This window comes from Abramis brama (genome assembly GCF_963993115.1).
Source record: "Abramis brama genome assembly, chromosome: 2".
Lineage (NCBI taxonomy): Eukaryota > Metazoa > Chordata > Actinopteri > Cypriniformes > Leuciscidae > Abramis > Abramis brama.
Genome location: NC_139964.1, coordinates 6,757,934 through 6,774,272, shown reverse-complemented (window position 1 = coordinate 6,774,272; position 16,339 = coordinate 6,757,934). Strand labels below are relative to the sequence as shown.

The window sequence follows — 16,339 nt, the reverse complement described above, 5'->3', positions numbered from 1 at the left end:
CACCGTTAATATATCCACATCACAAACCCTGTGTTACTGCAGCATGAGATATAGCAATATTACAATAATCAGTTAGAAGATTTTAACAAGATTTTAACAAGCATGAGCTCAAAAAAACTTAACCTGACACACACAGATATCAAACAGGAGTGAGCCACCCATGGGCCATCATTCCTTGCTGTATGTGGTGTGGTAGTTTTTCCTAGACCTATTTCGCGACTGACCTAAGTCTACAATCAACGTCCCCTAACGTCTACGGTCGACGTCCCGACGTCCCTGAATGTCTACAGTCGACGTTTAGTATATCTGGGCCTCGTCTACAATCGACTTCCCCCATCTCTCACTTGTTCTCCTAACTATCTTGCTGTGCAGCATTAATGCCAGACAGACTTCAGCAAATGTCCTTTAAATGCTTTAATCACGGCTGGGAGATCTCAGGGCAGTTATCCAGAGAATCTCACCCAAAAAGAAGAATACATCAGGTTTTATAGGATTAAGACTGACACATCAAAAATAAGATCAGCATGACTAACATGTCACCTTCTATCAATATGATTGGTTCAATTGGTAAAGCAAGCTTTTTTTACCCTCTGTTATTGGCATCAGCAAAAATATCTCAAATCCTCAAAAAACATTGTAAAGGGTTAAGAGTTCAGTTGATTACTCATTATTTCATGACATAATACAGACAAAGAACAGAACGTTTTGGTACATTGTCCAAAGTTTGTCACAAGGTTAGGGGAGGAGGAGAGGTAAGATTTAGTTTGTTATATTATTAGATCTAGAAGGGGAAGTCAGGTAAGAGTTTATCATAATGTTACAGTTAGTTAGGGGAAGTCAGGTACATAATGTTAGATAATCTAAAAGTCAGAGTCAGAAACATAGTTAATTCTAAAAGATAGTTTAAAATGTTAAAAAAATATTTTTGTATTTTTTATTCATTTTTTATTTTTTAGGGTAAAATGTTTTTGTTTTAGTCTCAGAGAAGAATTATATGTCAATAATTCAGCTGCCTAGGGGAGTCCAAAATGTTCTGTACACCAGATCTGAAAGCACTTCTCAGCCTCTTCCAACGACTTCTTCTCCTCCACCTTATCTTCAGCTGTCTGATCATCAGTTCTACTGTAATAAACTCTGACAAGCTCTTCATTAAACTTCTTTGGCAGGAAACTGGACAACTGTCAATACAAGACAAAAATCACACAATAGGAGTTTTATAAAGATACTTGATCAAGTGGTAATATTAATTATACTGAGTCCAACACTACAAAGTTCAAGTCCCTGTCTGATTGGTTTAACAAAAGAACACTATAAAGAATAAATGGCACTCATTTAAAAAAAATCTGCAATGATCTAGAATAAAACAGTTTGGAGTGTCATGAATACCTGATAATCTTTAATGGTTGAAGCTTGGTTGGGATTCCTCTTGCTGTAGAAATAGATGGATTCAATGGGGTTTTTGTCCTTCATGCCGTGATCCAGATCAACCACCTGAGTAAGAGATAAAATTATTTGTTTGTGAATATATGTAGGCAGAGGTGAGTGTTGAGTGTTAAACAGTTGAGTGTTTTTATTTCAGAGCAAAACCTGCATTTTAAATAACTTTCCATCTAGTTTAAGCACTGAATAACTACATAACTTACATAAACTGGTAATTCTTCGGCGTTCAGAGAAACAGTCGGGTCAGTGGGTTTGTACTTCTGCACTGCAGCTTTCCATGTTTCTGTCAGCTGTTCCTGAATTTTCAGATTTGAGAGGTTTAGTCAAGTGCTGTACAGTAAATACTAAACCAATGTATTTTTCTTTTCTGACCTTTGACTTGTTTTTATCAGTCAGACGAGCTTCTCCCACAAACTTTGGCAGTTTTCTCCAGACGATCTTTTCCAGGATGTTTCTGGATTTCTTTAGATTATCAGCATTGGAGGACGAGATCTGCTCAAAGATCTCATCTGACAGAAGATTCATTATTTTAGCTAAAATAGACTAAAAGTATTAACAAATTACTTTCTTCAGAACATTATATTATTTTCCTTATGGATAAAAATGGAGAATGATGGAGATATTATGGTTCATTTATCTGGAGATATTATGGTTCATTTATCTGAAGTGCAGTCTTATTATTTGAAATTATTTCAGTCCTTTTGAGTAAAATTTTCCCGAAAACAGACATGCCAATCAGCAGACTCACTCAGAGAAAGGTGGTTACATTTTTTAGATTTCAGCTGACCTGTGAGTTTGCTGTATTCCTCTGCTGTCTTTATGGCTTCAGAAATCTTCAGCATATCTTCAGGTTTCCCTTCATGAAGATCACGATCAGCTAGTACGAGCGCTTCTGCAAACCTAACACACAGAAAACCATACAAGTTAGTGTTGTACACAGCAAAATTCCTAGTGTTAAATTAACACTGCTCAGGGTTTATATAGTCCACTCTCAGAGTGTTACAAGTAACACTGAAGCAGTGTTAAAGTTAATGAGATAATTAAGTGATTAATTGAGTGATGATTGAACATTATTGAAGACACCTGATGTTAACAAGCAGAATCACTGAGGGAGAAAATAACAAATTGTAAGTCGCCATTATGGAGATCAGTGTATGCTTTAGTTGGGCACTTGACCCTTACATTATTAACTTTAGATTTTGTTTGGCTGCTGTAACTGAGTTATAACAGCTAGATGAACAAAGAGAAAATGTAATCTGGTGGTGTTGGTTGTGTTTTAAAATAACCATTTTTAACCTGAATCACTCTCATCACTCCACTTATTTAGAGCCTAATCTCTGAGTTAGGTTTACTTTATTGAATATAACAGCACTTTCCTTGCATAACATACTATTTTTTTGTATTTTCAATGTAATCCAATAGATTCCTTAAAGTTGCTCTGAAACCAAAAGTCAGTTTACTTTTTTTTAATTTAGACACATAGACATCAAGAATCAGCCTGTGAATCTCAACAATGGTGACAATAATTAAGCATGTTGCAGTGCATTCTAGGTGCCACCAATCAAAACTCATTCATGACTCCCATCATGCATTGCTGCATGAGTAAATAATGAGGTTAATTTTCTTGTTAATTTCCTTTATTCTTACTATTTTATTTTATTTCTGATGTTTTTATGTGACTTTTTAGTCGCTTGTTTTCTAATGTTCAGAGTTGATCTGTTTATCTGAATATGCTGTTTATCACCATTGCTGAGATTCATACGCTGATTCTTGATGTCGGTGTGTGCCTAAATGAAAGGTTTTTTTTTGCATCAGAACAACTTGAGAAATAATTTGGATTACATTGGAAATGCTGAAATTATTATACTGTACAAGGCCAGTGCTGCTGTAATCAATAAAGTAAATTTAACTCAGAGATTAGGCTCTACATGAGTTCAGTGATTCAGGTAAAAAAATGATTATGTTAAAACACAACCAAGCCCATCAGATCACATTTCTCTTTGTTAAATCTGGCTGCTATAACTGAATTACAGCAGCAAATCAAAATCTAATGTTAATAATTTAAGGGTCAAGAGCCCAACTAAAGTAGACACTGATCACCATAATGGTGACTTAAAAGTTGTGATTTTTCTCCTTCACAGTACAGTACAGTACTTCTTTCTCCTGTACAGTACAATGTACACCTTAATGTAATAATAATAATAACAGTCGTAACGTGAGACATTCCCTTTTGAGGGAACTTGTGTTGCGTCATCGTCCTTGACGCTTTAGGAATGATAATACCCAAATCACCAGACTTCCAAGTGCCTGTCTGTGTTAATCACTGCAAGCACACTAAGAAGAAAGCACCTGTGAACCTGGTGTAGAGCCCAGGTCCAAACTGTAAAATATCTCAAATGTGAGTGGAGAGGACCATCCTGCCGTATCGTACATATCTTGAACTGAAGCCCCTGACCATACGGCCTTAGAGGCCGCCGTACTCCACTCTTGGTCCAAGCTTCTGATGCTCAAAGCACCACAGAGGAAGTGCGTCACCAACAGGTTTCTCCCCAGGGATACACCACCCAAAGGGACATGGTACACTGTAAAATCTAATTATTTAGACTTAAGCTACTTAAAAAAGCAGGCAAACCAATTGCCTTGATGTTGTACTGACAAATGCTTAGTTAGTGTAGTTCACTTACGCAATAGTTCTAGTAACTAAAAAATAGGTGCCCTGAAGGCTGACCAGTGTGTGGCCTATCTGGGGCAGGAAGCCTCCAGGGCGGAGCAGGCTGTTCAGGGGGCCATGGCAGAGCAGGAGACCACCCCTCGGGCGGTTCAGGCGAAGCAGGCTGGTCAGGGGGCCATGGCGGAGCAGGCTGAGGAGGTGGCCATGGCAAAGCAGGCTGTGCAGGCGGCCAGGGCGGAGCTGACCCTTCAGACGGCCATGGCAGAGATGGCCCTTCGGGTGGCCATGGCGGAGACGGCCCTTCGGGTGGCCATGGCGGAGACGGCTGTTCAGACGTCCCAGATGGACCAGGTGGTACAGGGGACCCTGTCGGCACGACCTCCATGGTCCCCTTAGAGGACGTAAGTGGAGGAAATGAGTGAAAATCTTATTAAAGGGATAGTTCACCCAAAAAATTTAAATTACCCCATGATTTACTCACCCCAAAGTCATTCTAGGTGTATATGACATTCTTCTTTCAGACGAATACAATCAGAGTTCTATTTAAACATGTCCTGGCTAATCCAAGCTTTTAAATGGCAGTGAGTGAGAGCCCAAAATTTGAAGCCCATAAAAGTGCATCTATCCATCATAAAAGTGCTCCACACAGCTCCAGGGATTAATGAAGGCCATCTGAAGTGATGTGTTTGTGTATGAAAAATATCCATATTTAACACTATCTAGCTTCCACCAGACCACCTTCCGTATTTAACTTACTGTTACGATCCTTGGCCTTTATTTTCTTTATTTATGTCTTTTATTTTTACACTCAACACTTGCACCCGCACACACAACACATCCATGCACCTGCCCTACACTACTGACACTGACTTTCACACTCCATATTTGGTTCTGTTGTTTAAATTTGTGTTAGATACACAATAAATGTATGTTTTGCACCGTTTGTTTGTGGCATGGTCTCCTATCTATTCTTATGGCTCTCATAAGAATAGATAGATAAGTCATAACACTTACAAAAAAAAACATAACTGGCGTTACGTATAAAATCGTAACTAACTGTATAACACATAAACATATAACACATTAGAACTGTGAGAGGTGTTACACTTTCTTCGCAAGTTGAATTTGGAAGGTGTTTGCATCAGAGCTGCCCTGATGAAGGAGCATGAGAACAGACTATGCCCCATTGTTTCTGTTTAAGGACATTAACATAAAGAGAGTGCCGCTACTCACAGAAAAAGAAAGACTGCCTAACCGGGGTGTGGGCATGTGTGCGGTTCTCACGATATACAGACTTGACAATAAGCCTCTTGTGCCCTTGATAAACACATATAATATTGACAAAGCTCCGGTAAGATGTCAATGACTACTAATGCGCCTGATGAGAATTAATGTCAAAGCCGTGCATGTGCCAGGCAAACAGTTGACACATCAGTTGACACATCAGGGCGAGTCTGAAACAGAGGACAACATCAAGTTATTTGTACAGGAAGTACTGTCTACTAAGCATGTAAGTGAAGACAAGATAAGTGCCACAAGGAAAGCCACGCAAGAAGAATCAGATCTTCAGTCAGTTTGTAAGTACATTCACAAAGGCCCAGTCAGATGTCTCAACTGTCCACAGGTTTCACACTGTCAGAGCTCATCTCTCTGAAGTTGATGGACTTTTGTTGTATGAGGACAGAATAGTGATTCCAGGATTCACAGAGAAAAGAGGTGTTACGTCAGCTTCACACACGCCATCAAGGTCTCACTAAATGCAGGAAAAAAGAGCAAACATGTCGGTATGGTGGCCTGGTATTGGCAAAGACACACTATCTTATTTCTGACAATATTACAGAAATAGTTAATTCTGAGTAAGAAGGGAATTATTATTGATTAAATAATAATAGTAGTAATTCAGATAGTTACTTTATAGGATTTATAAGTGATATAAAGGGTATCTCATGAAGAAGAATAAAACTGGGAGTTGTTGCTTTAAGAATAATGAGGGAGATTAAAGCTAGTCTATAATGCACTTGACCAAAATGTGCTTTTGCCTAGCAGTCTTGTATTGTTTTATTCTCATTGGCTGTTGCTTTATGTTTATCCCGCCTTCTTAAGCAGAAGGTGATTCTGATTGGATGGGAGCGGGGTAGTGACTGACAGGGAGGCGATTCGAGAAGGGTGAGAGACTAAAGTTGGAAGAATATTTTTCAATTTTCAAGTCCTGAGGCTAGTGCTTTTGAGTACTTGGAGGCACTGGAAAATACCTTTGGATCATCTGAATCAGGTGAAGATCTTTACTTTGCATTCAGATTACTGAGACAATTCCCTAAAGAAATGCTGTCTGATTTCCTGACCAGATTGGAGAAGTCGTTGACGAAAGTTGTGCAGAAAGGAGGGTTGATGTCACAGTCAATGGATAGAGCGAGAATTGAACAACTTATCAGAGGTGCTTCTGCTGATTCTGACCTGATGTTGTTACAACTGCGCCTAAGAGAAAGGAAAGCTAAACCTCCTGGTTTCTTGGAGTTGCTGAATGAGATAAAGACAGCTGAAGAGAATGAGCTTGCGAGACGTAGAATTGGAGTGCCAGTGAAATCATTGAATTTGAAAACTGATTCTGCTGTGGATTCTGATGTGGTGAATAAGCTTAGAACTGAACTTCAAGAGCTGAAGTTGAAGATGAGAAAAGATTCATCTAAGGTGCCTGCTGATTCCATGAAAACTGATTCTGCTGCAGAGAAGCAGGAGAATAAAAGAGAGAATACTCGTGGAGACACTGAGGTGGAAGAGTTGAAGATGCAGATTCAGAAGTTGAACAAACGTCTGGAAGTGATGAGCATAAACTCAACTGCTGAGCAGATTCAGTCAAAGAGGCCGAATTACAGAGAAATGCCTTTGCGAAGAAATGCTGAGAGAAGGTTGCAGCCTAAGGAGGATTTCTTCTGTTACCGTTGTGGTGAAGACGGACATATTGCCACTAAGTGCAAAGCAACAGAGAATACTGGAAAAGTGATTCAAAAGCTGGTGAGATCACTCCATAGAGCTAAAGCTGAAGTGAGCAGAGCAAAGGATGATTCTACTGTGTCCGGTGGTCCAGATTGTTTCTCAAAGAAGGGAACTACTGATGGCAGTGAGAAGGATTGTGTGCCGAGAGGTCTTGTGGGTCCAGTTTCTACCCTTTCAGTTCAAGTGAATGGATGTTTATGCAGTGCATTGCTTGACAGTGGGTCGCAAGTTACCATTGTTTTTGAGCATTTTCATGAGAAACATTTGTCAAATGTTCCAATTCAACCATTGAGTGGATTGTCAGTTTGGGGACTGAGTGCTAGTACTTATCCATACAAGGGATATATTCTTGTGGATGTGTCATTTCCTGAGTCGCTCACAGGAGTGAAGGAAACAGTGCCTGTGTTAGCGCTAGTGTGTCCAGAACCCAAGGGTCCTAAACAGGTTCCTCTTATCATCGGAACGAATGCAAGTTTCTTCCAAAAACTAATTTCATTGGGACAGGAGTCAGAAGTTTATGATACTGTACATTCCTTGAGAATACAGTCGACAGTTTCCATACCTTGTTTTGAGAAGCTGCCAAGGAAGGAAGAAGTTACTGACTGTGTGGAAGGGAGTGTTAAGTGGATGGGTCCTGGAGATCTGAAGATACCTCAGAATGGTGGAAAGTATGCTGAGTGTAAAGTGGAACTGAAGAAACAGACTAGAGAAGATATTCTGATTGTGGAAGCCACTGATGAGAATCAGTTACCTGCTGGAGTGTTTGTTCCTTCATCTGTCTTGCATTCATCTGATGTGGATGTGGATAGTTTCAAGTTGCTGGTGTGTAATGAGACTGGGAAAGACATAACTATTTCTGAAGGAACTGTGATGGCGAATGTGTTTCATACAGATACTGTAACTGTGATGCAAAGAGAACAGACATCTGTGAAGAAGTTGGATCCAAATATCTTTAACTTTGGTGTTTCTCCAATACCAAGTAATTGGGAAGGAAGATTGAGAAAGAAGTTGTCTGAGCGTGGGAATGTGTTTTCCATATCTGAGTGGGATGTGGGGAAAGCAAAGGATGTTACTCATACTATCAGGCTGATGGATAGTACACCTTTCCGAGAGAGGTCGAGGCGGATTGCTACAGCTGACATAGATGATGTGCGTCGTCATCTGAAGGATCTACTGGCTGCAGGAGTTATTAAGGAATCGAGGAGTCCTTATGCGTCACCTATAGTTATAGCTCGAAAGAAGAATGGTGCTATAAGGATGTGCATTGACTATAGAACTCTGAACTCCAGAACTATACCTGACCAGTATACAACGCCGAGGATAGAAGATGCTTTGGATTGTCTGACGGGAAGTAGGTGGTTTTCAGTGCTGGATTTGAGGAGTGGATACTATCAAATCGAAATGGCTTCTGAAGATAAAGAAAAGACTGCGTTCATTTGTCCTCTTGGATTCTACCAGTTTGAGCAGATGCCTCAGGGGATATCTGGAGCTCCTGCAACGTTTCAAAGGTTGATGGAATGGGCAGTTGGAGACATGCACTTACTACAAGTGATTGTGTACTTGGATGATCTGATTGTTTTCGGAAGAACCTTGGAAGAACATGAAGAGAGACTGATGAAAGTGCTTGATAGATTGGAGGAGTTTGGGCTGAAATTATCAATTGATAAGTGTCAATTCTGTCAACCATCTGTCAAGTATGTGGGACATATTGTGTGTGCGGACGGTGTAACACCAGATCCAGAGAAGGTGAAGGCTGTGAAGGAGTGGAAGATACCTCATGATCTGAAGTCACTAAGATCATTTCTTGGATTTTGCGGATTCTATTGCAGATTTGTCAAGAATTACTCCAAGATCGTAAGGCCTTTAATGGAACTGACCAAAGGGTATGCACCTGTGAGGGGTAAAAAGAAGGTAGAGAAGAAAGCGAAATACTTCAATGAGAAGAAATCCTTTGGAGAGAGGTGGACTGACGAATGCACTGAAGCGTTTCATTCTATTATCAAGTGTTTGACTCATGCACCTGTACTGGCGTATGCTGATCCATCTAAGCCATACATATTGCATGTGGATGCTAGCTTGAAAGGGCTCGAAGCTCGGTCTTGAATCAAGAGTACCCTGAGGGGTTGAGGCCAATTGCATTCGCAAGCCGGAAACTGAGTGAGGCTGAACAATGATATCCCATTCATCAGTTGGAGTTCCTGGCGCTGAAATGGGCCATTGTTGACAAATTTCACGACTACTTGTATGGAACAAAATTCACAGTAAGGACTGACAACAATCCCCTTGCATATGTTCTAACAAGTGCGAAACTTAATGCAACTGGACATAGATGGTTGAGTGCCTTAGCCACGTATGATTTTAACCTACAGTATAAGGCTGGAAGTTAGAATGTTGATGCTGATGTACTGTCGCGTTATCCTGCGGATGCAGCTGAAACTACCAACTGGATGGATATTCCTAGATCCAGGGTGAAAGCTATTTGTGGACGTGTGAAGTAGGGCTGGGCGATTTAAATCGCGATATTGTTATGCGCATCTCGTCAGTAAAGCCGGTTCATTGATTATTAGTAAATCACCATCACCTGCTTTCAGATGGAGCGGCATTTAGGGCTGATGAGATAATTAAGTGATTAATTTAGTGACGCTTGAGCATTATTGAAGACACCTGATGTTAACAAGCAGAATCACTGAAGGAGAAAATCACAAATTGTAAGTTACCATTAAGGTGATGGGTGTTTGCTTTAGTTGGGCTCTAGACCATTATATGTTTACTTTAATATTTGCAGTTGTTTGTCTGCTGTTATTGATTTATAACAGTTAAATGAACAAAGTAAAATGTTATCTTATAGTGTTGGTTATGTTTTGACATAATCATACTGTGATCTGCAAAATGAAACTTATTGAGATAGTTTGATTTAACTTGTTAGCAGCAGTTTTGTGATTCTTCAGCCTACGATTATCAGTACTTTAATTCAAAATATTTAATAAACATTGTTCTGATCAAAAGATATTCAGACAAATTCATTTAAAACACAGACATCAATAATCAGCCTGTGAATCTCAACAATGGTGACAATAATAAAACATATTGCAGTGGCTGCCACCAATCACAACTCATTAATGGCTCCCATCATGCATTGCGGTATGAATAAATTATGATCTGAATTGTCTATGTAATTGACTTTTCCTAATTGAATATTCTGCTCGTCACCATTGTTGAGATGCATAGGCTGAATCTTGACGTCTGTGTGTGCCTAAAATAATGATTTTCTTTTTTAAACAACTTTTAAGAAATCCTTTATATTATATCAAAAATTCTGGTCATTTATGCAGATTCACAGTTATGCTGTAACCAACAACATAAATCGAAGTCAGAAAGAAGGATCTTAATGAGTTCAGTGATCAAGTTCAAATGATGATTGTCATAATATAACCAACAGCATCAGATCACTTTTTTCTTTGTTCAACTGGTGATTATAATTCAGATACAACAGCCAAACAAAATCTAAAGTTAATAATATATGGGTCAAGAGTCCAACTAAAGCAACCATTGATCGTCATAACGGTGGCTTACAATTTGAGATTTTCTCCTTCAGTGATTCTGCTTGTTAACATCAGGTGTCTTCAATAATGTTCAATCATCACTAAAATAATCACTTAATTATCTCATTAACTTAAACACTCTTGAGTGTGGACTCATACACCCCAGGAGTGTTAATTTAACACAGGAGTGTTTGCTGTGTACAAAGAGCCGTAGTTAACTGACAAGCTGAGCCATATCGCATTAAATATCGCTGGCGATACGTCTGCGATATTGATGTGATTTGGCTCAGCTTGTCAGTTAACTACGGCTCTTTGTAGTAAATGCCGCTCCATCTGAAAGCAGGTGATGGTGATTTACTACTAATCAAGGAACCGGCTTTACTGACGAGATGCGCATAACAATATCGCGATTTAAATCGCCCAGCCCTAGTGTGAAGAGTACTTACTGGGCTGAAGAAGAGGAGGACAGACTGGTAGATCAGTTGGGTGTTGGAGTTGAAAGTGTTCCAGAACTGTATGTTTGCCCGATTCGTTTAGATACTAATGAGGGAGATTCCTTGACTAACCAGGAGTTGAGATTGGCACAGGGGGAAGATCCGATCATTGGTCCAGTGAAGGGAGATGTGGAGTCTGGAGAGTGTCTGAAAACAACAAAGAGTTCAGATGTGTTGGAGACTTTGTTGAGGAAACAAGGGAAAAAGTTGGTTATTCGTAATCATCTGTTGTACAGAGTGACACAGAATTATCTTGGAGGAGAGAAAGTACAGTTGGTTTTGCCTGAAAAGTACAGACAAGAAGTCTTGAATTCTCTACATGATGAGTCTGGTCATCTGGGGATTGAGAGAACGACTCAGCTGTGCAAGGACAGATTCTTCTGGCCGCATATGTCCAGGGAAGTGGAAAGATAAGTGAAGAATTGTGGGAGGTGTATTGTGAGAAAGACATTGCCGCAAAGATCTGCGTACTTGAATCATATTTCAAGCAAGGGACCGATGGATCTTGTTTGCATTGATTTCCTATCAATTGAGCCAGACATGAGAGGAGTATCAAATGTTCTTATAGTAACTGATCATTTTTCACGTTATGCACAAGCGTATCCTGCAAAAGATCAGAAGGCGCTGACGGTGGCAAAGATTCTAGTGGAGAAGTTTTTCGTTCATTACGGATTACCTGCTAGGATACACTCTGACCAGGGTCGAGATTTTGAGAGCCGGCTGATCAAAGAGTTGCTTGGAATTCTGGGGATCAGAAAGTCTCGTACATCGCCATATCATCCTCAGGGAGATCCGCAACCGGAACGTTTTAACCCTCTGGAGTCTGAGCTGTTTTCTGGGCCCTGGAGGTGTTCTGACATGCTCTGACATTTGTGCTTTTTTCAGTTATTTATAAACATATTAATGGCAAAGGTGTAAATTCACTCTATATAGCACAAACAGGGCTACCAAAATATCTGATCAACATGCATGTATATGTTTGAATTTTTAAGAGAATAATGTTTATGCGTGGTTATTGGAAAAAATAAAAATGAAAGTTGCAGAAATAAGACCACAAAACACATACTAAATATGTGTAAATAAGACTTTTGACCAATGAATTGTGTAGCTTTGAGTTCTGGCTTCAAAATGATGTGAAAATTATCCAGCCTTATCGTTCTCATAAAACAGTACATTGATTTGAACTTTCTAAAAGAGTTTTTTTGTCAGAAGAGGTTTATGCATGGGAGGGGTGGCCCATCAATATTAATGGCCCAATGGCCCATCAATATTAATGAGATTCAGACCAGGGGTGTGACATACACTCTTCCAGTGGTTAATGGGCCATCAGGTGCCTGAACAAAGAAGAGGAGATTCAAAGGTTTTGTTTTTCAATCTGTTTTATTGTAATTCCTCTATGTGGAGGAACTAAATGTTCTAAATTTGCTCTAAGCAAATCAAATGTGAGCAATTGTGAGCGATAAACAAAAGTAAAGGCAGGTATCTCACAGTAAATTCCTGTGCCCCGTTTATATGCGGGCTACAAGTAAATCAAATGAGCAAAATAAAGAATCCTGAAAAAACTATCACAGGTTATAAAAAATATATATTAAGCAGCACAACAGTTTCCAACATTGATTTAAAAAAATAGTCATCATATCAGAATGATTTCTGAAGGCTGATGGTTAGTGGAAGGTGGTCAGCAGAGCACACACATCTGAACACAGTCACACATCTTTATGCCACTCCTGAAAACAGTTCCTGTTTAACTGAAGACATAAGTGAACATTGCATGCCTGGCATTTCCATGGTGTTAATTGTCTTTTACCACGCACTGCTGTGCAATGCACACAATTGCGGCGACCAACTGTGGCAACATCCCTGTCATCTGATGCCAGCTCAGCTCCTGGAACTGGCACATGGTCACTATTGGTCCGTTTTGGTGCTGTTTTCTGTGACACACCACAGAGCTCTGTTATAAGCTGCTCCATAAACTCTTTATGGGACAAGTTACCATGTAGCTCTTTGTGCACAATGAAAGAGTTGGTGGAAGCAATGTCCAAGAAGTGTAGAAAGATCTTTCTGTACCACTTCATGGTTTTGTGTTGTGCAGTGTAGTACTGTATCAGCTGATCAGACAGGTCAACACCCCCCATGTGTTTGTTGTAGGCAGTCACAGGTGCAGGACATGGAAATGTCTTTGTCCTCCATGTATCTTGTGTTTTCACCCTCCTCTGTGCAGTGTCTCCTGAATAAGCAGGATGGATAGTAGAACAGACAGATACCTCTCGTGTGTCCATCCACTTTACGAATACAAGAGGGCCATCCCGAATCCACCTGATGGATCCCCTGGCAGATTTTTTAGAGAGTGAATTAGCTGCATTCCGAGGGCAGTCCTTCCTGTTGTCCCTGTAAGTCCCACATGCACCAAACTTCATTGCAAACAAGTCTTTGAGGAGCTTTGGACTTGTATAAAAATTGTCCATGTACACATGGTACCCAGAGCCTAAAACTTTACAGTCTAAAAGAGATGTTACAGCATCATATGACAGTCCATGGCCTGTGGGAAAGCTGTTCTTTCCAGTGTACACAGAAAAGTCCACAGTGTATCCATTTGATGAGTCTGCAAGTACAAACAACTTGAAACCCCATCTGGTTGGTTTGGCTTTCATGTACTGTGTCATACCTGTGTGTGCTTTGCATGCCACCATTCTTTCATCCACAGCTAAGTTTCTTTTAGGATGATAGATGGCTTTACAAGCCTGACGAATAGTGTCCATGAGAGGTTTGACCCTGAAGAGACGGTCATGTTCAGCTGTGCCCCTCTTTCTGTCATTATACATATCTGCATCTGGGTTACTCATGTGCACATTCCATGAAATGGTGCGGTATCTGTCCCGGGACATAACTGTAGCTGGAAAGGGTACAGAGAAAACACTGCTTTGCCGCCAGTAGTCGCTGATGGAGCTGACCTTCACCATGGCCATGTAGAACAGCAACCCAATGTATCGGTACATCTCACTGATGCTGATATCTGTCCATTTATATTTGCAGCCCTTTGCCGTTGCTTTGGCAGCCTGAGCATTTGTGTTGTGGCACAGAGTTGACACAGCACTTTCTGAAAAAAATTGTTTGAATAGACTCATGGGCGAATGTGAGTCTACAGAACTCAGTTGCGGTCCAATTTCCCGTGCAGGACAGAATTGCACAGTCTGCGGTACCATGTCAACATCAGTCTCTGTTTTCCATGCCAGAGTGGACTGCCTGTTGCTTGCCTGCTGGTTAGATTTGGCTCTCTTCGGGACAGGTGCTTGGACATGTTCATTGTCACATCTGTAAAAAACAAACAAAAAAAAAAACATGTGAGCATGCTGATAACATAATAAAAGAACTTGTATTATCATTATTATTCACTAATGGCCATGGATAAAAAAAGACAACTGTTTTTGTCATTTCACACAAGAATAGGTAGGCTACTTTTATATTATTATGATGTAAACACAATTAGGCTACATTTCATCTGTAAAATATTACGTCTATGTACTTACTCAGTATGATTCTCGATCGCACTGAGAACTGAACGACACCTGCGTGCCCCTCTGCGAGATGCTGGAGAAGGAGAGCTTGAAGCAGACACATTCCTACAAAAAATTAAATTAAAATAAAACTGTTAGCATACATTATTCAAAGTAAACTGGTGAGCAATTGATGGTTATGGACCATTGATGGGCCATATAGACCGCACGCATTTAGTGAAGCACGCAATAAACGGATCGTTCGCGAACGACACATCACTAAAACATTTACACAGTCTGTATTCAAAAACATCTGCAGCATGATAAATACTGTCATAGGCCAACCAAAACCAGAACATTTATATAAAAATATAATGTATTTAGACAGTATCACATATTTTACCGGAGGCTGAAATAGTTGCACTAAACCACATATAACCTATAAGCAGATATTCGCAAACAATCTACATTATGCATAATGCAGTATTTTAGCATGAATCAGTGTCATAAGCTAATCAAAACTGAGTGAAATATATTTAATATACAAATATGTTTAAAGAGCAATATCACATTTAAAAAAAAAGTTTACACTTGAGCATAAGTTCCACGGATGTTAGGGATATTGTAAGGCAATCGTTCCTGTAAGTTGTCAAAAGCAAGCCAAAACTAGGGAAAATATAGTCTAAAAATTCAGAAATTAAATATATATAAAGTTCTATATTATCAGAAAAGGAATTATATAACAGTAAACAACTTACTCTGAACTTGTATCCTCTGCGGGATCAATTCGCTCTTGAAAATGCTGCCGTTCTTCGTCTGAATTACAATCTTCCTCTGAGGAAAAGGTGAATTCTTCCTCGCTGTCCAGAATCATCTGAAGAGCGTCTTTGCCGGAGAAACGAGCCATCGATCCTCTCTAAACACGATGAATTATCAGTGAATCTGAGCTGATGAAACTTTGTGTTTTCAAGGCATTGATCGGGGGGCATGTGCGAAGCAGAGATTACCTAAACTATTTACCATGTGAAAAGCGCCGGGGGCGGGGCGGCCTCAGCTTATTACAGATAATGAGGGAGAAGGAAAAAAACGGCACCTCTCCTTGCTTTCAAACGGATTACATGAGTTGAAAACATTTGTTTTTTATATTAATTACTTCACTTAAAAGAAGAGAATGTCAGCTTCATAAAGACATATCTCACGTGTCTGTGTGAAAAGTTTTTGCTGAGTTACAGATCATTTTCGGACGCGTTTCAGAATGACAGAGAGGAGGCAGAACTCGCATCATGTTTATTTTTCTTTATTTGGCGAAAAGCACAACACTTTGTTTTTATTGTGAGTATACACAAAAATAATACACACTTAACAGGATCGATTGATGTAAAACACTAGCATATAAAATAAAAATTAATATTTTTTTTTTATTTATTTTTTTCACTGATAGTGAAAAAAACGAGCCTATCGCGCCGGCGCGATAGCCGACCTCAGGGGGTTAACAGAACGTTGTTATCTATACTGGGGACATTGGATGCTTCTAAGAAGGAGAGATGGAGTCAGAGTGTGAGTCAGATGGTGCATGCGTATAACTGCACGAAGAGTGAAGTTACTGGATTTTCTCCTTACTATCTTATGTTTGGGAGAGAGGCTCGTCTTCCAATTGATGTACGCTTTGGAAATGCTGGAGATGGGAGAAGAGGAGAAAAGCAT

At 39.8% G+C, this 16,339-nt stretch overlaps 1 protein-coding gene across 1 annotated transcript; it reads right to left on the bottom strand.

Moving 5' to 3' along the window:
- Window positions 1-400: 400 nt before the first annotated feature.
- On the bottom strand, window positions 401-5,180 carry LOC311077579 (deoxynucleoside triphosphate triphosphohydrolase SAMHD1-like). Its single transcript, XM_084106115.1, has 6 exons — window positions 4,125-5,180; window positions 2,228-2,340; window positions 1,813-1,949; window positions 1,644-1,736; window positions 1,387-1,491; window positions 401-1,178 (listed from the first exon to the last, which is right to left on the bottom strand). Exons 2-6 carry the CDS (start codon window positions 2,280-2,282, stop codon window positions 1,014-1,016), a joined length of 555 nt encoding a protein of 184 aa, XP_083962241.1. The 5' UTR covers window positions 2,283-2,340; window positions 4,125-5,180; the 3' UTR covers window positions 401-1,013.
- Window positions 5,181-16,339: the final 11,159 nt, after the last annotated feature.

Excerpts from the sequence above, each read along its gene's own strand:
- LOC311077579 (XM_084106115.1), bottom strand. The coding sequence starts at position 2,282 with ATGCTGAAGATTTCTGAAGCCATAAAGACAGCAGAGGAATACAGCAAA. Across the intron at positions 1,737-1,812 it reads CTGATAAAAACAAGTCAAAG|GAACAGCTGACAGAAACATG; the intron begins GTCAGAAAAGAA and ends CTGAAAATTCAG. Across the intron at positions 1,179-1,386 it reads CAACCATTAAAGATTATCAG|TTGTCCAGTTTCCTGCCAAA; the intron begins GTATTCATGACA and ends TTGTATTGACAG.